General features: G+C 50.4%; 1 protein-coding gene across 2 annotated transcripts in view; it reads left to right on the forward strand.

Annotated features, from left to right (window-relative positions):
- The window catches only part of ACSBG1 (acyl-CoA synthetase bubblegum family member 1), a 155,822-nt gene that overhangs the window by 52,229 nt on the left and 80,079 nt on the right, over positions 1 to 23,514 (forward strand). For both annotated transcript variants that reach the window (XM_075345498.1, XM_075345499.1), the window contains one exon: positions 17,323 to 17,543. In XM_075345498.1, the coding sequence (XP_075201613.1) occupies positions 17,323 to 17,543 (221 nt within the window). The remainder of the gene's footprint in view (positions 1 to 17,322; positions 17,544 to 23,514) is intronic.

Genomic DNA, 23,514 nt, shown 5'->3' on the forward strand with positions numbered 1-23,514 from the left:
GACACGCGCCGGAGAAAACACACGTGTCAGTGAAAAAAAAAAAAACATTAACTCACCTTCTCCAGCCCTCCTGTCTCTGCCGCTGCTGCCTCTTGCTGCCGACCGCCGCTCATTATTCTCATTTAATATTCACTTCACTGCCTGGCAGCAGCAGCAGCGGGGAGACGGGAGGGCTGGAGACCGAGGATCAGCACCACAGACAGCAGCACGGACAGCAGGAAGGACCAGGCGAGTATGTAAATTACCGGTTCTACGTGTGCTATCGCGGATAGCACACGTAGAACACACGTGGCCCGCACGTACCAGAGACACGTACTTACCTGCACGCAACACACAGGGGAAATACGTGTCTCTCGGCATGTGCGTGATTTTCACGTGAGTGTGGCAGAGGCATAACAGAGTCTGCAGAAATAAAAAGAATAATGTAATCACAGCTCACCTAGACCTAAATGTATCCCAAATGGTGGATGGTGCCAGGCACATCAGGTCGGATTCTGGTGTAATAGCGATGAACAAGAGAAGTAGAAAAAGCCAGCAACCATCTTGGAAAAATTCTGAAGCTTTATTGTGAAAAATCAATCCTTGTCTACACGCTGAGCTTTTTATCCACTGTATGTTTTTTATGGATTTTTCACAATAAAGCTTCAGAGTTTTTCCAAGATGGTTGCTGGCTTTTTCCACTTCTCTGGAGTCTGCAGAAATGTTCACCAAAAAAGCTGCTCCTCCATGCAAAAGAAGCTTTGGGGAACTTTCACGAAGATCACTCACCATCATCTGCTTTAATAAGGGTACCGTATCTGGAGACAAGGTCAAATCACCAGAGTGCTATTCCCTGGAGGCCGTGGATCCCTCTTGATCTACTCTGCTTCACTATGGCTGGTCTTAATGTTGCTCACAGTGTTGTTCATGTCACTCGTGTAACTACCACTATCGGCTCTGTCCTGACCCTGCTACAAGCAATGCTGCATCCTTTGCTGCTTTTACTGCTGCCACTTCTGCTGCTGTTGCTTCTGTGTGTCCATATCCAGTTAGATAGCCAGAGCACAAAATCCCAATATCTCGCAGCCAGACCTCATATTTAAATGACGAAGCAGCCAACAGTGAAAGGTGTGACTTCCAGGTCAGAAGTCTCCCAGCATGCTCGCTGAAAGGGCATGTCTCTTCCAAGGCACACTTGTGACACCCTGACAAAATCAGGTTGTCACAGAAGACTGCATCCATCTTCCAGATGCAGGACTCTCTCATCCTTTTCCCTCCAACACAACCCCACACAGGTACAAACACCAGCCATAAAAGCCTAGTCACCCCCCCCAGGACAATAGGGACACACCAGTGGGCGGGGCCAGGCAGATGGTGACTCCCACCTAGGAGTACTGAGGTGTTCGGGGAGGGAACAAGTAAGATAACCTTGGACAGTGGAAGTGAGAGAGTGGAAGTGATAGGAGTGAAGTGGTAGTCGGAGGTTGTAGCTCCCGGACTACTGGACTACCTAAGCTGACTAGGTGACAGACAGCAGAGCAGGGCCACAGGCGACGGTGATCCGGTCGCGGGAGACCTTAAGTGGACCGGGGCAGGGTTGTAGCCCGCCAGTGCCGACAGCGGGAATTTGGTCCGGAGGCCATGCACAGTCGGGGTGCCTGGACTCAAGGGCGAGGACAGCTGCAAACACCTTTCCAATTAACCAGCAGGGTTCAAGATTCCAAGTCTTGTCCCACTAGCAGCCCAGATAGAGCGAGATGGAAGCCCAACGCGGGGGATAGGGCGTCTGCAAGTGCCTGTTAAAATCCCAAGGGTCAGATGTCACGGACCACAGCTCCCACAGAAAAGTCACCGGGAGTGGACTTTCCCCGTTTCATGCAGACTAGTCAACACACAAGACAACAGGAAGGGCCTCTGTCCTGTCTACCGGTGTGTGGGACCTGAGCACACCCCTTCGGAGGTTACTGGTTTCCAGCACTTGGTTTACTATCTGGACTCAGTGTGATTTCATTAAAAACAGTGAGTACACCGGTATCATCCGGTCCAGCCCTGCAGACTGCGTCCCAGCACTCCACCTACACCTGGGCCCCGAGACAACACCTCCCCTACCCGTGGAGGGGATACCATCCTGCTGCCCCGCTCCATCAGCCCCGGGCATCCCATACCAAGGCAGCGGTGGTGCCACCAACTATCACCGCAACCCACGGGTGGCATCACTGACAAACTCTCCCCTGTAAATAACCCCCTATTCAGTTGTGGACGACTGACTGCTGCACGAGCCCGGGTCTGGCTGCCACTCGAGTCAAAGCAACCGCCCGGATCCAAGCGTCTCGAGCAGCCCCCCTGCCGTGGTCTGTCCCCCGCCCGCGACACACTCACCACTGGGGCACTCCTCTGCCAGCACACCCCCAACAACATAGCTACTCACAGAGGATGTTCATCAGCTAGAGCCCCCCACTGGACACACTGCGGTGCTTCAAGTCCCCACAGGTTGTGCCCTCACTGCAGTAGAGACACTGCTCCTACGCCTTGGTAAGAGAGACACTTCTTCTTGTGGTAGCTTCCGTACAAGGACAGGAAACTAATCGATGCGGGGGAGAGGTGCCTCCTTCTTATTCAGTAGGTTTCCTGTTCTTGTGGGACAGATCCCACTCCCATGGGGTACTGTCATGGGGGAGAGGAAAAGTATAATAGAAACAAACATGTGCACCACTTCTGCACTTTTTACCCACTCCTGGTTTTGACTTACAACTACTGAGGTAAAAAATGCACCAAATACTTAAGGTGTGAACATAGCCTTGCAGTCATGTGCGGATTACATGCGTTTTTTCATTCATTACCAATGCGGAAATGCACTAACAATGCATGTGTGTTTTTTATCGCAAGAGAAATTGACATGTTGCAGAATTTAAAAATACACAACAGATCAGTTTATGCTGAGTGGAAAAGAAGCACAGTGGGCATGAGATTTCTATGAATCCCATCCACCTTGTTTGAACTGTAAGGCTGCAAGCACACGATCAGTGTTCACAGCATTTTGGACACAGCATGATTCAGCTACTTCCAAAACGCTGCGATGTACAGTACAAGTGTCGCGGGCGGGGAGGAGGGTGTCAGCACACCGCGCTCACCCCTTCTGCTCGGGTCCGGCAGTTGCTCCTGGTGGCTCGAGCCGTGGGCCGGATCCCGGGGTGTCTCGAGCGGCACTCCTCGCCCGTGAGTGAAAGGGGGTGTTTGTTGGGTGTGGGGATTGTTATAGTTCGTGACGCCACCCACGGTTGTGGTGATTGCACCACCGCTGCTCAGTGTGGGGGTCCCGGGGATGGTGATGCGGAGCAGCCAGGTGTTGTGTTGCCCCTCCGTGGGTAGGGGTTGGTGATCCCGGGGCCCGGTGATGAGATGTAAAGTGTAGGGCCTGGAGGGCGCAGGGGCGCCGGGGCAGCGCTGTGCCTTGCGGCACTATGGTACTCACTCAGCCTGACACACGGACACAGTTTGTACGGTAAACCAACGGCTGGTAGGACGGTCCCACAGACGGCTGCACCTGCACTCCCGGTAGGTAACGGTGACGTTTCTCTTCCTTGCACCTATGTTGTCTGATGGTAGCGGTGGATTCCCTCCGGTTACCCGCTCCCCGACTGCAATCTGGGCCGGAGGAGCTCTACACTTTGCCCGCAGGCGCTGGCCCTGGGGAAACTTGTGCCTTGGCGGTGGCGGTGTCTCCCCGGTAATGGTCGGGCTGTTGCCGTCAATCGGGACTAGGTTGCTGGGGGATCTGCGTCCCCGTCACTGACGGATTTGGCAAATCTGGCGACTCCTAGCCTTGCCGGGGTCCGAGAGGCCCCTGCCCTGGTGCTGACTGTCCTTCGGAACACTGCTCCAGACCACCGGGCACACAGCCAACGGGGTCCTTCCAGGAACTTCCAAACTGTCCCCCTCCAAACAGTCACCGCCGTCGCTGACCTTGCTGTTCTGGCCCTACACAAAGCGGGGCTCTCAGGCTTTCTTTCCTTCTGTCACTTTGCTTACTCTTCTCCTTTACTACTTTCCTTACTTTCACTTTGTTGTTTACTTTAGCCCCTGCCTGGGCTACTCCTCACTCCTTCCACTTCCTCCTCCCTCACTCGACTCTCCCTGGACTCTAACTGCCTGGTTACTTCCTGCCTCCAGAGTTGTGAGCTCCTTGGTGGGCGGAGCCAACCGCCTGGCCCACCCCCTGGTGTGCATCAACAGACTCCTGGAGCAAGGCAACAAGGATTTCTGGTTAGCAGATGTGCCTACCTGGAGTGTGGGGTGTGGTGGTGTTGTGACCTGTGTCCCCTGGCTTGCCCAGGGCGACACATTCCCCCTTAGCAAAATGCAGACCGTCCGCGGGCTGCCGTCCTACACCGGTTTTATTTTTCTGTAAAAGGGGATAACAAGGGTTAATCAAACATCAATAACATTTTTAATCAAAAACTCTTCCCAAGACGGGAGGCACATTTACTTTAACGTTGCAACGGTGTACGGTCACGGTTTCCGCTCTCTCCCACCCAAGCAACCTGGCCCTGATGCTGCCCCTAAAACCCAGGCAGCACCCCTTGACCCACAGTCCAGCACAAGTCACCCGAGCGGGATCTGTCCTTGCCCTCCAGAGGGTGGCCACCGGTTCCTTTGGTGGCTGGGCCCTGGCCTGCTCTGCTCAGGGCCCTCCCTCCAACCTGCCTCTCCGGAGGCGGCATTGCGGAAACGGTAACGGTACCCAACATATTTACAAGCCACTAACGTTTGTGGTTGCCCTGCAGAGTTCACGGGCTTCTCCATGGATAGTTCCCATGCAAATAAACTTAAACGGTCCCCACGGGGACAACGGTGCCGGCTCCAGCCGGTTGCAAATCACACGGTGAATCAGGTGAAAACTCGGTTCAATCAGTGTTTTTCCATTTTTCAAAACTTTCAACTTTTTCAAACAAACACACAACACTCTTTTACATTTGCGGGCCCCTTTCATTCATAGAAAGGTCTCCCTGTACCTAAGTGGGGGTCTACCTAGGTTGGAACGGGTGGACCTTCGGGGCCCAGTGTCAGTGGTACTAGACAGTGGGGTAGAGGGAACAATCGGTTCCTCCTCCCGGCTATAGTGTGGAGCAGGCGGAGGTGCAGGGGGGCTGGGTACAGGTTCATCCCTGGGCACTGGCACAGGTTCTGGCTCACGGTTAACCGCTTCCACTACTTCTTCATCCACGGGTTGTGGGAACAGTATCACTGGAAGTATCACCGCGCCGTTCTGTGTAGGCCAGTTTGCTGGGAAGTCACCCATTACAGTGTGGATTACCTCTGCTGCCTTTTCCACTGGTGGAGAAACTGGTACTTCGGCCTCTGCTTTCAATGCTGGGGGGCATTTTTTTAGATGGTCCCGAGAAACTGTGGCCAGGGTGCCCCCTTGGTCACGACTGATCTGGTAGGTTTTCCCATTGTCCCACTCGGTGGGTTGTACGACGTAAGGGACTTGATCCCACTGGTCATCCAGTTTGTGGGCTTTTCTCTTCCGTTTCAGCACCACATCTCCTGGCTGGAAAGGACCTGCAGGCGCCTTCTGGTTGAACCGGTGCTCTTGCTGTTCTCGACTTCGACTGAGGTTTTTCTCTACATATTCCTGGATTTGCCGGTACTGGGCCCTCCTCCGACTCTCCCACTCTGCCGTTGAAGGGAGTGCTTCCGGAGCTTCCAACCCCATCTCCAGATCCACCGGCAGGCGGCCAGGCCGAGCCCTCATCAGATACGCTGGGGTGCACTTCGTCGAGCTGGTTGGGATATTATTGTACATGTCGACCAAGTCGGGTAACTTTTCCGGCCACATGTTCCGTTCTTCCAGCGGTAGCGTCTTGAGGAGCCCCAGGACCAAATGATTCATTTTCTCGCACATGCCGTTGGTTTGGGCGTGGTACGGAGTGGTCCGGATCTTCTTGCAGCCGTACAACTGGCAGAATTCGTGAAACACCTCTGCTTCAAAAGCCGGACCTTGGTCAGTCAGCACCTTCTCGGGGTACCCATGAGGTCGGCAGAAATACGCCTGGAACGCACGAGCAGCAGTTCGACCAGTCAGGTCCTTGACGGGGACTACCACCATAAATCTTGAGTAGTGGTCTACCATGGTCAATGCGTAGGTGTACCCACTTCGGCTAGGGGTGAGCTTAACATGGTCTAGGGCGACCAGTTCCAGCGGCTGATGGGTGACGATGGGATGTAACGGTGCCCTCTGGCTAGTCTCGTCCTTTCTCCTCAGCGTACAAGGACCGCACTCTCGGCACCAGGCTTCCACCGATTCACGCATCCCACTCCAATAGACCCGCTCTCTCAACAGCATCTCCAGCTTCTTCCACCCGAAGTGGCCGGCACCATCATGGTATGCCCGCAGTACAGTAGCGACATCAGTCTGAGGAACGATTAACTGGCATATTTTCTCATGGGTCTTCGGGTTGATCAGCTCAGGGTACAGCCTCCCTTGGTGTAGGTAAAGCCGTTTCCGTTCTTTCCACAAGCGTTGGGCTTCGGCTGGAGCGCTGGGGTCCATTCCCATGGCGCCTTGTTCCACCAGAGTCTTGACAAGGCGGACAGCCGGCGCTTGGTCCTGGGCGTCCTGCCACTCTTGACTGGGCCGCGGGTCCAGATCCACCTTTTGCTGACATACCTGTACCCTCTCAGTAGGCGGCTGGTGAAACGCAGGCAACTCAATCTCCTCGAGGTCGTCGTCCTCACACTCCTCTTCTGACAAATGGGGCATCCGGGAGAGTGCATCTGCATTGATGTTGACACGACCAGCTCGGTACTTTATGGTGAAATCATAGTTGGCTAACCGGGCTACCCACCGCTGCTCCAGCGCACCCAACTTGGCCGTGTTCAGGTGAGTTAACGGATTGTTGTCCGTAAACGCGGTGAATTTTGCTGCCGCCAGGTAGTGGCGGAACCGCTCGGTGATAGCCCACACCAACGCCAATAGCTCGAGCTTGAAGGAGCTATAGTTCTCAGGGTTCCTTTCGGTCGGCCGGAGTTTTCGGCTGGCGTAGGCAATCACCTTCTCCTTTCCATCCTGGACCTGGGACAAGACCGCTCCTAGTCCCACATTACTGGCGTCCGTGTGGAGAATGAACGGGCGCCCATAGTCAGGGTACGCCAAGACCTCTTCTCCGGTCAAGGCCGCCTTTAACTGGCCAAAGGACTCCTCATGCTTGTCCTCCCACAACAGTGGGGCCCCAGTGGGTCTACCACCTTTGGTCTGTCCCACGAGGAGATCTTGCATGGGGGCAGCCATCTTCGTGTACCCCTTTATAAAACGCCGATAGTACCCTACCAGACCCAGGAACTGCCTTACTTCCCTCACTGTGGTTGGTCTCGGCCAGCTCTGGATGGCAGTGATCTTCTCAGGGTCGGGGGCAACACCATCCGCACTCACCACATGTCCTAGATACTGCACCTTGGGTTTCAGCAGATGGCACTTCGAGGGCTTCAACTTCATCCCGAACTTGGCAAGGGACGCGAACACCTCGGCCAGGTGCTCCAGATGGGCTTCATACGTCTGGGAATAAACAATCACATCATCCAAATACAGCAGGACGGTCTCGAAGTTTAAATGTCCCAAACAGCACTCCATCAACCGTTGGAAGGTCCCGGGGGCATTGCACAGCCCAAACGGCATGCTATTGAATTCGCAGAGCCCCATCGGGGTGGTGAAGGCGGTCTTCTCCCGGTCCTCGGGGGCCACGGCCACTTGCCAGTATCCGCTGGTGAGGTCAAGGGTCGAGAAGTAGTTTGCAGTTCTCAGTGCAGCCAAAGATTCTTCAATACGAGGCAATGGATAGGCATCTTTATGGGTTATCTGGTTGATCTTCCGGTAGTCCACACACATCCGCATGGTACCATCCTTCTTCTTGACCAGTACCAACGGAGCGGCCCAGGGACTACAACTGTCCCGAATAACCCCTGCCTCCTTCATATTCTTCAACATATCTTTGGCACACTGGTAATGTGCAGGGGGAATAGGTCTATACCTCTCTTTGATAGGGGGATGTTCACCCGTGGGAATGTGGTGTTGGACCCCCTTGATCTGCCCAAAGTCTAGGGGGTGCTTACTGAAAACCTGTTCGTACTCCTGCACTACCCTGTGTACCCCTGCCCTGTGATGTGTAGGGGTATCATCAGTGCCCACATGTAGCTGTTGGTGCCACTCCTTGGTGTCCCCCTGGGGTGGGGAAGTGCGGGTGGTAGGTGGGAGTGTGGATGGACGGGCTTCCTGGATAGTGTGAGGGTCCAGGGTGAGCAGTTTGGCAATGGTGGCATACCGGGGGAGCCTGACTTCTTCCTCCCCACAGTTCAACACTCTCACAGGCACTCTCCCTTTCTTCACATCTACCACCCCTCGGGCGGCCACTACAGTGGGCCAGTGCTCGGAAGGCATGGGCTCCATCATCGCAGGGTAGTCACGCCCCTGAGGCCCTACTGCTGCCCTACACCAGATCATCATCTCACTCCTAGGGGGCACAGTCAATGGAGCAACATCCATCACTCGCACTCCACCAATCTCCCCTCCGGTCGAGCTTACATGCTGGCGGTACATCAGGGCGCGGATCTCACGCTGCACAGCCCTCTGCCGGCTCCCCGCCGCCGTGGCGGCTAGCCGTTGCAAAAGGTTCAACACATCAGCCATGCAGTGTTCCATCACATTGGTTCCCAGCACTATTTTCGGGTTATGATCACTGGATTCATTCATGATCACAATCATGCCCTGATGTTGCAGTTCAGCTTGCCCCACTGTCATAGCCACTTCTTTATACCCCACCTGGGTCAATGGAAGTCCATTAGCGGCAATCAAATTTATACTAGGGTCTGGAGGCGCCAGCTCGTCTGTGGCCCAATACTGCTGATACAACGTGTACGGTATGGTAGTTACCTGTGATCCAGTGTCCAAGAGAGCCATCACTGGTATGCCGTCCACAGCCACGGGGATGATAGGGCGGGCCCCGACATATCGGTCTCGCCAGTCCGGGGGGCCACGGTGTTCTACTCCTGAGGATTGGCCCGGGGCCCCAGGGGTTGCTCGTTTAACGGGCACTGTCGGTAATAATGGCCCGGCTTACGGCACTTGTAGCAGATTGGAGGTCTGCTCCGCGGGTTGTTAACGCTTCTCCGCTGCATCCAGGGAACATCTTCGGGACTGTCGGCGAGCTGTATCTGCGCTGGAGGCTGGGATCTGGTCAGAGGTTGCAGTGCAGCAAGGATTTTGGCAAGGTCTCCGTCCAGGCGACGGACCTGGGCGGCCAACTCTTCGACGGTGCTGTTCGGAGCTGCAGGCATTACAGAGGTTGGGTTGGCTGAGGCCGCCATAACAGGAGCTGTCTCGACGGGCCACGGGACGGGTTCCAGAACTTCAGCAGCTAGGGGCTGTAGTGCTTTAATAGCCCGCTCCTTTAACACAGCAAAGTCCACATCAGGGTGTTCTAGGGCCCACAGCCGGAGTTGTTTACGATCCTCAGGGGACCTCATCCCCTGCGCAAATTGCTCCACTAACATCTTGTTGCTATCCGCCTCATTAATAGAGTTCACCCGCTTCAGCGTGCGGAGGGCGGTCTGCAGACGTAGAGCATAGTCCCGAATGCTATCCCCAGCTCGTTGCCGGCACTGGTAAAACTGCATCCTCAGCTCAGCTTCGGTCCGGGTCTCGAAGGCAGTCTGTAACCTCTCGAAGATGGCGGCTACAGAGAGCCGGTCCCCCTCGGCCCAGGTCTCCGCTTCCTGCTCCGCCGCACCGGTTAACTGGCCTAGCACTATCGCCGCACGTTGCTTATCAGTCAGGGGATACAGCTCTAGCAACGGGTTAAGCTTCTTCCAGAAAGCCTGTAGGGCATCCGGTTTCCCGTCATACTGCGGTAGCCAGGCAGCTCCGGGTGCATAGGGCAAGGAAAACGGCATGACCTGAGCAAGCGCGGGGGCCGCGGCACCTCCCGCCGGTACAACCGGGACTTGGGCAAGCCCATTCCCATCCGCGGGTGCCGCTGCGGCTGCGACCACCGCTCCTCCAGCGGCTCCGTCGGGCGCAGACATCTTGTTTCCGTCCCCCTTAGCTCTTTCCGGCCCCTCCTCTCTCGGGGCGGGGTTTTGGCCTTCGCGCCTCTACTGCTCGGGAAGACGCTCGAGCGGGAACTTTTCGCGCCAAAGATGGCGGCTTCTGAAATTTTTCTGCCGGATGCCTCCGGCGGTAACAAGGCGCACCTCTACCTGACGGCAGAGCGGTAAGATCCTGTTCGTGACGCCAAGTTGTCGCGGGCGGGGAGGAGGGTGTCAGCACACCGCGCTCACCCCTTCTGCTCGGGTCCGGCAGTTGCTCCTGGTGGCTCGAGCCGTGGGCCGGATCCCGGGGTGTCTCGAGCGGCACTCCTCGCCCGTGAGTGAAAGGGGGTGTTTGTTGGGTGTGGGGATTGTTATAGTTCGTGACGCCACCCACGGTTGTGGTGATTGCACCACCGCTGCTCAGTGTGGGGGTCCCGGGGATGGTGATGCGGAGCAGCCAGGTGTTGTGTTGCCCCTCCGTGGGTAGGGGTTGGTGATCCCGGGGCCCGGTGATGAGATGTAAAGTGTAGGGCCTGGAGGGCGCAGGGGCGCGGGGGCAGCGCTGTGCCTTGCGGCACTATGGTACTCACTCAGCCTGACACACGGACACAGTTTGTACGGTAAACCAACGGCTGGTAGGACGGTCCCACAGACGGCTGCACCTGCACTCCCGGTAGGTAACGGTGACGTTTCTCTTCCTTGCACCTATGTTGTCTGATGGTAGCGGTGGATTCCCTCCGGTTACCCGCTCCCCGACTGCAATCTGGGCCGGAGGAGCTCTACACTTTGCCCGCAGGCGCTGGCCCTGGGGAAACTTGTGCCTTGGCGGTGGCGGTGTCTCCCCGGTAATGGTCGGGCTGTTGCCGTCAATCGGGACTTGGTTGCTGGGGGATCTGCGTCCCCGTCACTGACGGATTTGGCAAATCTGGCGACTCCTAGCCTTGCCGGGGTCCGAGAGGCCCCTGCCCTGGTGCTGACTGTCCTTCGGAACACTGCTCCAGACCACCGGGCACACAGCCAACGGTGTCCTTCCAGGAACTTCCAAACTGTCCCCCTCCAAACAGTCACCGCCGTCGCTGACCTTGCTGTTCTGGCCCTACACAAAGCGGGGCTCTCAGGCTTTCTTTCCTTCTGTCACTTTGCTTACTCTTCTCCTTTACTACTTTCCTTACTTTCACTTTGTTGTTTACTTTAGCCCCTGCCTGGGCTACTCCTCACTCCTTCCACTTCCTCCTCCCTCACTCGACTCTCCCTGGACTCTAACTGCCTGGTTACTTCCTGCCTCCAGAGTTGTGAGCTCCTTGGTGGGCGGAGCCAACCGCCTGGCCCACCCCCTGGTGTGCATCAACAGACTCCTGGAGCAAGGCAACAAGGATTTCTGGTTAGCAGATGTGCCTACCTGGAGTGTGGGGTGTGGTGGTGTTGTGACCTGTGTCCCCTGGCTTGCCCAGGGCGACACACAAGCACAGTGGATGGAATTTATAGAAATCCGGTGCCCACTGGGCATGTAATGACCGAAGCGTAAACTGACCTACGGTACGGCTTTCTGAACCACAAGCATGTCAATTGCATGCTGCGGTGTTGCAAGGGAGAACAGAAGAGAGAGACCGCAACTGCCCGAGTCCGGATCGTGGGCACAAACCCTTAGACGCTGCATCTCTGCCTCAGCAAAAATACACAGAAGAATGGAAATATGAGCTGTAAATTTTATATATATATGTATATATATATATATATATATATATATACGTATGTATACACACACACACACATATATATATATATATATATATATACATACACACACACGGTACAGACCAAAAGTTTGGACACACCTTTGCATTCAAAGAGTTTTCTTTATTTTCATGACTCTGAAAATTGTAGATTCACATTGAAGGCATCAAAACTATTAATTAAAACATGTGGAATGAAATACTTAACAAAAAGTGTGAAACAACTGAAAATATGTCTTATATTCTAAGTTCTTCAAAGTAGCCACCTTTTGCTTTGATTACTGCTTTGCACACTCTTGGCATTCTCTTGATGAGCTTCAAGAGGTAGTCACCGGAAATGGTCTTCCAACAGTCTTGAAGGAGTTCCCAGAGATGCTTAGCACTTGTTGGCCCTTTTGCCTTAACTCTGCGCTCCAGCTCACCCCAAACCATCTTGGGTCTGGTGACTGTGGAGACCAGGTCATCTGGCGTAGCATCCCATCACTCTTCTTCTTAGTCAAATAGCCCTTACACAGCCTGGAGGTGTGTTTGGGGTCATTGTCTTGTTGAAAAATAAATGATGGTCCAACTAAATGCAAACCGGATGGAATACCATGCCGCTGCAAGATGCTGTGGTAGCCATGCTGGTTCAGTATGCCTTCAATTTTGAATAAATCCCCAACAGTGTCAAGAGCAAAGCACCCCCACACCATCACACCTCCTCCTCCATACTTCACAGTGGGAACCAGCCATGTAGAGTCCATCCGTTCACATTGTCTGCGTCGCACAAAGACACGGTAGTTGGATCCAAAGATCTCATATTTGGACTCATCAGACCAAAGCACAGATTTCCACTGGTCTAATGTCCATTCCTTGTGTTCTTTAGCCCAAACAAGTTTCTTCTGCTTGTTGCCTGTCCTTAGCAGTGGTTTCCTAGCAGCTATTTTACCATGAAGGCCTGCTGCACAAAGTCTCCCCTTAACAGTTGTTCTAGAGATGTGTCTGCTGCTAGAACTCTGTGTGCCATTGACCTGGTCTCTAATCTGAGCTGCTGTTAAACTGCGATTTCTGAGGCTGGTGACTCGGATAAATTTATCCTCCGCAGCAGAGGTGACTCTTGGTCTTCCTTTCCTGGGGCGGTCCTCATGTGAGCCAGTTTCTTTGTAGCGTTTGATAGTTTTTGCCACTACACTTGGGGACACTTTCTAAGTTTTCCCAATTTTTTGGACTGACTGACCATTTCTTAAAGTAATGATGGCCACTCGTTTTTCTTTACTTAGCTGCTTTTTTCTTGCCATAATACAAATTCTAACAGTCTATTCAGTATATCTATCAGCTGTGTATCCACCAGACGTCTGCACAACACAACTCATGGTCCCAACCCCATTTATAAGGCAAGAAATCCCACTTATTAAACCTGAAAGGGCACACCTGTGAAGTGAAAACCATTTCCGGTGACTACCTCTTGAAGCTCATCAAGAGAATGCCAAGAGTGTGCAAAGCAGTAATCAAAGCAAAAGGTGGCTACTTTGAAGAACCTAGAATATAAGACATATTTTCAGTTGTTTCACACTTTTTTGGTAAGTATTTCATTCCACGTGTGTTAATTCATAGTTTTGATACCTTCAATGTGAGTCTACAATTTTCAGAGACATGAAAATAAAAAAAAGTCTTTGAATGAGAAGGTATGTCCAAACTTTTGGTCTGTACTGTATATCTAATATATAAAGCTGAATGTGTGTACAGTGGAACCTTGCTTAACGAGAACAATCCGTTCTGGGAGTGTGCTTGTTAACCAAGTTACTTGTTCAGCAAAGCAAGATTTCCCATAGGAAATCATTGCAATGCAGACGATTCGTTCCACAACTTGTTAAATGTCCCATCCTGGTCCCCTATTCTGTCATTCCACACATGCACAAACACACACAAACACGTACAAACACACACAAACTCACACAAACACACAAGCACGCATGCACATGCACATATTATATGCATACCTTACCTTCCGTTCCATCGCCGGTCTCCTTGGACTTGCTGTTCTCCAGTACGGGATGTGTATCGGGTTACCATAACGATGAGGGAGGAACTTCCGCTCCCAGCGCACTGACGTCAAAGGCAGAGCCGCTTGCCTCTGATTGGCCAGCGCGCTGCCTTTGAGTAGCGGTGAAAGGAAGGTCCTGCTTCGTCGCTATGGATGCCGATGCACAGCCTGGAGTGGAGTGGAGCGGCGAACTACAGGACCCAGGAGGCCGGCGATGAAATGGAAGGTACACATATTATATGCTCACCTTACCTTCCGTTCCACCGCCGGCCTCATGGTACTTGTAGTTCGCCGCGAGGACGTCGCGATGTACCCGGGAACTACAAGAACCATGAGACCTGCGGGGGAATGGAAGGTAAGGTGAGCATAATACTGTATGTGTGTGTGTGCGTGTGTGTTTGTGCGTACATGTGTGTGTTTGTGTGGACTGCAAGTACGGGTCAGAGCGCGGTGGATGTACAGAACCAGAAGTGTGTGCGGTGAGAATTTTGCTCGTACAGCAAAGCTTTCTCGTAAAGCGGGTTACAAATTTACAGAAAGCTTTGCTTGTTAAGCGAAATTCTCGTTAAGCGAGGTACCACTGTATGTATGTATGTGTGTATGTCCGGGATTGGCATCTGCACCGTCGCAGCTACAGCCACAAAATTTTGCACACTCACACATCTGGACCCCGAGAGCGTCATAGGCTATGTTGTGAGGTGAAATTTTAACCCCACGCACGCGTTCCAATTTACCCATCAATTTTGCCCCTATCTACATAATGGGGAAAAAGTGAAATGAAAAGTGTATCCGCACCGTCGCATTTACAATTACAAAATTTTGCACAGACACCTCATCTGACCCAGGGAACGTCGTAGACTATGTTTTGACAGGAAAATTTAACCCCATGCTTTACAGTTACTCTGCAAAAAACATGCCTCCATTAAAGTTAATGGAGCCTGGAACTACAGGTTATTAGTAGGAGCTGTGATTGGTTGCTATAGGAACAAACGACTTTCATAGTGCAAGAAGCTTATATGTGAGGTAATAAGATATCGGTGGGGAGACGGATATAGAGAGACAGAGAGAGACAGAGAGAGACAGACAGGAAAGAGACAGAGAGATAGAGACAGACAGGGAAAGAGACAGACAGAGACAGACAGGGAAAGAGACAGACAGAGACAGACGGGGAAAGAAACAGACAGAGACAGACCTGGAAAGAGACAGACCTGGAAAGAGACAGATGGGGAAAGAGACAGACAGACATGCAGACAGGGACAGAGACAGGCAGACAAGAAAGGCGGAGACAGCCAGAGAGACAGACAAAGATAGATGGGGAAAGACACAGACCTTGATAGAGAAAGACGGGGAAAGAGACAGAGAAATAGAGACAGACAAGGAAAGACAGAGACAGGCAGACAGGGAAAGAGACAGACAGGAAAAGACACAGACAAAGAGACGGGGAGACAGACGGGGAAAGAGACAGACCTGGAAAGAGACAGATGGGGAAAGAAACAGAGAGATAGAGACAGACAGAGACAGGCAGATGGGGAAAGAGACAGGCAGATGGGGAAAGAAACAGGCAGATGGGAAAAGAGACAGAGCTGGAAAGAGACAGATGGGGAAAGAAACAGAGAGATAGAGACATCCAGAGACGGGCAGATGGGGAAAGAGACAGGCAGATGGGGAAAGAGACAGGCAGATGGGGAAAGAGACAGGTGGGGAAAGAGACAAATGGGGAAGAGACAGACGGGAAAAGAGACAGACAGAGACAGACGGGGAAAGATACAGACAGAGACAGACGGGGAAAGAGACAGACTGGGAAAGAGACAGACACAGACAAACTGGGAAAGAGACAGACTGGGAAAGACAGAGACAGACTGGGAAAGAGACAGATGGAGAAAGAGGCAGACCTGGAAAGATGCAGACCTGGAAAGAGGCAGACCTGGAAAGAGACAGATGGGGAAAGAGACAGACAGACATGCAGACAGGGACAGAGACAGGCAGACAAGAAAGGCGGAGACAGCCAGAGAGACAGACAAAGATAGATGGGGAAAGACACAGACCTTGATAGAGAAAGACGGGGAAAGAGACAGAGAAATAGAGACAGACAAGGAAAGACAGAGACAGGCAGACAGGGAAAGAGACAGACAGGAAAAGACACAGACAAAGAGACGGGGAGACAGACGGGGAAAGAGACAGACCTGGAAAGAGACAGATGGGGAAAGAAACAGAGAGATAGAGACAGACAGAGACAGGCAGATGGGGAAAGAGACAGGCAGATGGGGAAAGAAACAGGCAGATGGGAAAAGAGACAGAGCTGGAAAGAGACAGATGGGGAAAGAAACAGAGAGATAGAGACATCCAGAGACGGGCAGATGGGGAAAGAGACAGGCAGATGGGGAAAGAGACAGGCAGATGGGGAAAGAGACAGGTGGGGAAAGAGACAAATGGGGAAGAGACAGACGGGAAAAGAGACAGACAGAGACAGACGGGGAAAGATACAGACAGAGACAGACGGGGAAAGAGACAGACTGGGAAAGAGACAGACACAGACAAACTGGGAAAGAGACAGACTGGGAAAGACAGAGACAGACTGGGAAAGAGACAGATGGAGAAAGAGGCAGACCTGGAAAGATGCAGACCTGGAAAGAGGCAGACCTGGAAAGAGACAGACAGAGACAGACGGGGAAAGAGACAGACAGAGACAAACTGGGAAAGAGACAGACTGGGAAAGAGACAGACAGAGACAGACTGGGAAAGAGACAGACGGAGAAAGAGGCAGACCTGGAAAGATGCAGACCTGGAAAGAGGCAGACCTGGAAAGAGACAGACAGAGACAGACGGGGAAAGAGACAGACCTGGAAAGAGACAGACGGAGCACATTACTTGGCCAATTTAGTTAAATCTGTGTGGAATATATGGGGTGTTGAAATATATGTCGTGAAATGCTTCTATTAGCTTAGTTTTTGCCTTTTAATAATTAAATTTCTGTTAATACATTCTATTTTGTTAACATTATTTATTAACCCGGGCGAAGCTGGGTAGTACAGCTAGTATATATATATATATATATATATATATATAGCTCCATAGATTATAATGAGGATGTGTTCTAGCTGTGAAAAAATTGGGTAGAACACTTATTTGAAAATGGATGCCTTAGTGAGACCTAAGAAGAAAGGTCTTCCAAACTGGGAAATGACTACCATATCCTTGTGAGGATTAACATAAAAAAAAAAGAGGACCTGTCACCTGGTCACAAGAGGCCAGTTTTGCTCAAATTTTAATCGCACCGTCTCTCTGAATATGCGATTTGATGTCTCGAAGACAGAATATCAGCACCTCTGCTTCAATCATGATGGGGCAGTAGGACCAACATGATCAGGAACTTACCCCTCATCCTGCAGATCTTTGGGAAGGGAAATGTTTGCTTCCACTATGTATCTATCTGTGCTATTTTGTGTATAAGCTGAGCATTTTCAGCATGCTTTTTACCATAATACATCCTATTTCATTTTGCAGAAGAGAAATTATGGACCACAGTAGCTGATGGGTCAGTTCGACTGCGAATGGACTCCTCCTGTCCTCAGCCTCCCGTAACAGTGCATGAAATGTTTTTGGACTGCGTGGATAAATATGGCTCTCTAAATGCACTGTCAAGTAAGAAAGATGGTCTGTGGGAACATATTAAGTTCAAGGAGTATTATCAGCTATGTCGTCAATCTGCCAAGGCATTTTTGAAGGTGAGATTATTGTAAGTGCTGTTTTTCTTCCAAGATTAGATAAAAAGGTACCTTTTGGAATATACAGGGTGGGCCATTTATTTGGATACACCTAAATAAAACGGAAATGGTTGGTGATATCAACTTCCTGTTTGTGGATCATTAGTATATGGGAGGGGGGAAACTTTTTTAAATGGGTGGTAATCATGGTGGCCATTTTGAAGTCGGCCATTTTGGATCCAACTTTATTTTTTCCAACGGGTTATGTAACACATCAAACTTATTGAGAATTTCACAAGAAAAACAATGGTGTGCTTGGTTTTAACGTAACTTTATTTGTTAATTAGTTATTTACAATTTTATGACCACTTAGAAAATGTATTCAAAATGCTGCCCATTTTGTTGGATTGTCAATGCAATCCTCTTCTCCCACTCTTGACACACTGATAGCAACACCACAGAAGAAATGCTAGCACAGGCTTCCAGTATCCGTTGCTTCAGATGCTGCACATCTTGTATCTTCACAGCATAGACAATTGCCTTCAGATGACCCCAAAGATAGGGGACCAGATCGGGAGACCTTGGTGGCCATTCAACTGGCCCTTAAAGACCAATCCACTTTCCAGAACACTGTTCATGTAGGAATGCTCGGACCTGACACCCATAATGTGGTAGTGAACCATCACCAACTGAGGGCAGTGCAAAGTACTGTAATGCACAAGCACAAGAAAAGGTGAAAGAACGCCTGCACATGCTCATTACAATACTTTGATCTATCCTCAGCTGGGCAGATGAAACTGCAGGAGTGCAATGAAGGTCTCTGTGTGTATGACATAGGACATGTCATCCACATGGGGCTAGGCAGGAGGACGGTGATCACACAAGATGAAGGATGCGCCAGACAGAAAGCAGCAACACCCATCAGACCGGACTGCCCCTGTGGGTAGTATTATAAAGGTGTTTTTATGTCATGCAGAGCACCTTGGGCTCTTATATACAGTATCAATACAAAAATTCTCAAACTGATGCCAAACATAATAGCAACTGGTATGCCAGGTAAGGCTAGACCATTGCTTTGCACTGCTCAGAGAACAACAATTAAACAAAAGAACAAGAGTATAGCATGCAACATAATATACAGTGCCTACAAGTAGTATTCAACCCCCTGCAGATTTAGCAGGTTTGATAAGATGCAAATAAGTTAGAGCCTGCAAACTTCAAACAAGAGCAGGATTTATTAACAGATGCATAAATCTTACAAACCAACAAGTTATGTTGCTCAGTTAAATTTTAATAAATTTTCAACATAAAAGTGTGGGTCAATTATTATTCAACCCCTAGGTTTAATATTTTGTGGAATAACCCTTGTTTGCAATTACAGCTAATAATCGTCTTTTATAAGACCTGATCAAGCCGGCACAGGTCTCTGGAGTTATCTTGGCCCACTCCTCCATGCAGATCTTCTCCAAGTTATCTAGGTTGTTTGGGTGTCTCATGTGGACTTTAATCTTGAGCTCCTTCCACAAGTTTTCAATTGGGTTAAGGTCAGGAGACTGACTAGGCCACTGCAACACCTTGATTTTTTCCCTCTTGAACCAGGCCTTGGTTTTCTTGGCTGTGTGCTTTGAGTCGTTGTCTTGTTGGAATATGAAATGACGACCCATCTTAAGATCCTTGATGGAGGAGCGGAGGTTCTTGGCCAAACTCTCCAGGTAGGCCGTGCTATCCATCTTCCCATGGATGCGGACCAGATGGCCAGGCCCCTTGGCTGAGAAACAGCCCCACAGCATGATGCTGCCACCACCATGCTTGACTGTAGGGATGGTATTCTTGGGGTCGTATGCAGTGCCTCCAGTCTCCAAACGTCACGTGGCACCAAAGATCTCGATCTTGGTCTCATCAGACCAGAGAACCTTGAACCAGTCTGTCTCAGAGTCCTCCAAGTGATCATGAGCAAACTGTAGACGAGCCTTGACATGACGCTTTGAAAGTAAAGGTACCTTACGGGCTTGTCTGGAACGGAGACCATTGCGGTGGAGTACGTTACTTATGGTATTGACTGACACCAATGTCCCCACTGCCATGAGATCTTCCCGGAGCTCCTTCCTTGTTGTCCTTGGGTTAGCCTTGACTCTTTGGACAAGCCGGGCCTCGGCACGGGTGGAAACTTTCAAAGGCTGTCCAGGCCGTGGAAGGCTAACAGTAGTTCCATAAGCCTTCCACTTCCGGATGATGCTCCCAACAGTGGAGAAAGGTAGGCCCAACTCCTTGGAAAGGGTTTTGTACCCCTTGCCAGCCTTGTGACCCTCCACGATCTTGTCTCTGATGGCCTTGGAATACTCCTTTGTCTTTCCCATGTTGACCAAGTATGAGTGCTGTTCACAAGTTTGGGGAGGGTCTTAATTAGTCAGAAAAGGCTGGAAAAAGATAATTAATCCAAACATGTGAAGCTCATTGTTCTTTGTGCCTCAAATACTTCTTAATACTTTAGGGGAACCAAACAGAATTCTTGTGGTTTGAGGGGTTGAATAATAAATGACCCTCTGAATAAACTTTTCACAATTTAAAAAAAAAAATAAAAAAAGAAATAACATTCTGTTTTGCTGCAGTGCATTTCACACTTCCAGGCTGATCTACAGTCCAAATGTCACAATGCCAAGTTAATTCCGAATGTCTAAACCTGCTAAATCTGCAGGGGGTTGAATACTACTTGTAGGCACTGTACTTTTATTGAACAAAAGGTGGATCACAAATAGAACAATCAATAAAAACACTGTGTATTAAATATACAGAATATAGGGTCAGTAATGAGTGTAATACACACACATATATAAGTAACACAATGGAGGAAAGATAAGAGCAAAAGTGCTATCAAACAGATATGTATCAATATAAATATCATCAACACCTCCTGCCTCAGGCACAGTAATGAAATGCAAATGTAAGAAAAATTTGATCTGAAGTGCTAAGTGCAGAAGAGCTTAGAACACAGTGGGTGGAAAAGATGGTAAAAAGTACCTGGCCAAAACCCATCACGGCACAGCACTATATATAACAAAAGGAAGTAGGATGTATATATTACCTAAAGTGCCTAGTGCAGAATGGTATCCAGAAAATGTTCCGATCAGTTACAGCTATCCCCTAGAGAACCTGGAGACCCCTAACGTACGTTTCGCAAGGGTATTTATTGCTTCATCAGGGAAAGAGATCCTCCTTTTGTTCAATAAAATTATATTATGTGCACGCTATACTCTTGTTCTCTTGTTTAATTCTGACAGTATATACAGTATTCTAGAATGCTGTATATAAGAGTTCACTGGTGGTGGTCGCAGCTCATAGGGGATAAACCTGATGACAGGTTCCCTTTAAAATCTTACCCTGTGTCAGCCGACCTCAATGTGAATAAGAGTAGAAAAGACAAGGGCCGCAACTGTGCATGAAAGAGTAGTCTGCCACAGTTTGGTGCACATCTGTAAAAACATAGGTAAGGATGGTTGACCTTAGGGAGATCAACATCTAGCACCGCAGAGCACCATCACATGTTTCTCAACGCAGTGATTCTAGAGTAATGCCCCCTGGGAAATATGCAAAACAAGGAAGCCGCGGAGACACCATCACATGTTTCTCAACGCTGGCAGGTAACTAGCCAGGTCTTTCACCGGGAAGGAACAACCACGGGAAGGGCAGTCTCCAGTCAAGGAAACCACCTATGCCAAAACATGGTATCCATCCATAGACAGCTGTTTCGGGGTATTTGCCCCTCATCAGTGTGGAGTAGGAAACTGGCTAGTGGGAGCAATGCCTAGTAGAAGACTACATAGGTAAGGATGGTTAATCTTAGGGAGATCAATATCCAGCACCGCGGAGCACCATCACGTGTTTCTCAACGCAGTGATTCTAGAGCAATGCCCCCTGGGAAATATGCAAAACAAGGAAGCCGCGGAGACACCATCACATGTTTCTCAATGCTGGCAGGTAACTAGCCAGGTCTTTCACCGGGAAGGAACAACCACGGGAAGGGCAGTCTCCAGTCAAGGAAACCACCTATGCCAAAACATGGTATCCATCCACAGACAGCTGTTTCGGGGTATTTTCCCCTCATCAGTGTGGAGAAGGAAACTGGCTAGTGGAAGCAATGCCTAGTAGAAGACTACATAGGTAAGGATGGTTGACCTTAGGGAGATCAACATCCAGCACCGCGGAGCACCATCACGTGTTTCTCAACGCAGTGATTCAGTGATTCTAGAGCAATGACCCCTGGAAAATATGCAAAACAAGGAAGCCGCGGAGACACCATCACATGTTTCTCAACGCTGGTAGGTAACTAGCCAGGTCTTTCACCGGGAAGGAACAACCAGGGGAGGGGCAGTCTCCAGTCAAGGAAACCACCTATGCCAAAACATGGTATCCATCCACAGACAGCTGTTTTGGGGTATTTGACCCTCATCAGTGGGGAGTAGGAAACTGGCTAGTGGGAGCAATTTTTAGTAGAAGACTACATAGGTAAGGATGGTTGACCTTAGGGAGATCAACATCCAGCACCACGGAGCACCATCATGTGTTTCTCAATGCAGTGATTCTAGAGCAATGCCCCCTGGGAAATATGCAAAACAAGGAAGCCACGGAGACACCATCACATGTTCACCTTCCCGGTGAAAGACCTGGCTAGTTGCCTGCCAGCGTTGAGAAACATGTGATGGTGTCTCCGCGGCTTCCTTGTTTTACATATTTCACAGGGGGCATTGCTTTAGAATCACTGCGTTGAGAAACACGTGATGGTGCTCCGCGGTGCTGGATGTTGATCTCCCTAAGGTCAACCATCCTTACCTATGTAGTCTTCTACTAGGTATTGCTCCCACTAGTCAGTTTCCTACTCCACACTGATGAGGGGCAAATACCCCGAAACAGCTGTCTGTGGATGGATACCATGTTTTGGCATAGGTGGTTTCCTTGACTGGAGACTGCCCTTCCCGTGGTTGTTCCTTCCCGGTGAAAGACCTGGCTAGTTACCTGCCAGCGTTGAGAAACATGTGATGGTGTCTGTAAAAACAGACTGCTGGGATGGAGGCCAGAGATGGAGTTCCCTTTGTTGGCCTCATAATAGTAAATGGCTCTGTTAAGTTTCCATTGCTGTTTTTCAGGGATTCTGATGGAAACCCCAAACAAGTCCTGAGGAGAGAGCACTCTCTATACTGTATGTGTGAACCAAGTCAGATCTGTACAACTCTTCAACCTAAAGCCTGCTTTACATGTTACGATTTCTCATACGATATCGTATGCGATCGTAACCGCCCCCATCGTATGCGCGGCATGTTCAATTTTGTTGAATGTGCCGCACAAACGATTAACCCCCATCACACGTACTTACCCGTCCATACGACCTCGATGTGGGTGGCGAACGTCCACTTCCTGGAGTGGGAGGGACGTTCAGCGTCACATTGACGTCACACGGCAGCCGGCCAATAGAAGCGGAGGGGCGGAGATGAGTGGGACGAAAACATCCCGCCCACCTCCTTCCTTCCGCATTGCTGGCCGGGAGCCGCAGGACGCAGGTAAGATCTGTTCATCGTTCCCGGGGTGTCACACACTGCAATGTGTGCTACCCCGGGTACGATGAACAACCTGACGTTCAATTTATGAGGAATGAACGACGTGCGTGCGATGAACGTTTTACCGTTCATTCGCAATCGCACAAACCTGTCACACACTGCAATGTACCTTACGATGCCGGATGTGCGTCACTTACGATGTGACCCCGCCGACATATTGTAAGATATATTGTAGTGTGTAAAGCGGGCTTAATACATTTTTGTCAATCAGTTGACTATACTGTATGTGTATTCATGTGATTCTGTCTTAGGATAGTTACCTCTTTTGGCTTATTGCCAGGGGTGTTAGGAGACTAACACAGGGTACCAACCAGGACAGAAGATTTTCTCAAGCAAATTCTTTTTATTAGCTTTGCTCATACTTTTCTGTGCTTCAAGGGACA

This window comes from Anomaloglossus baeobatrachus, chromosome 4 (genome assembly GCF_048569485.1).
Source record: "Anomaloglossus baeobatrachus isolate aAnoBae1 chromosome 4, aAnoBae1.hap1, whole genome shotgun sequence".
Lineage (NCBI taxonomy): Eukaryota > Metazoa > Chordata > Amphibia > Anura > Aromobatidae > Anomaloglossus > Anomaloglossus baeobatrachus.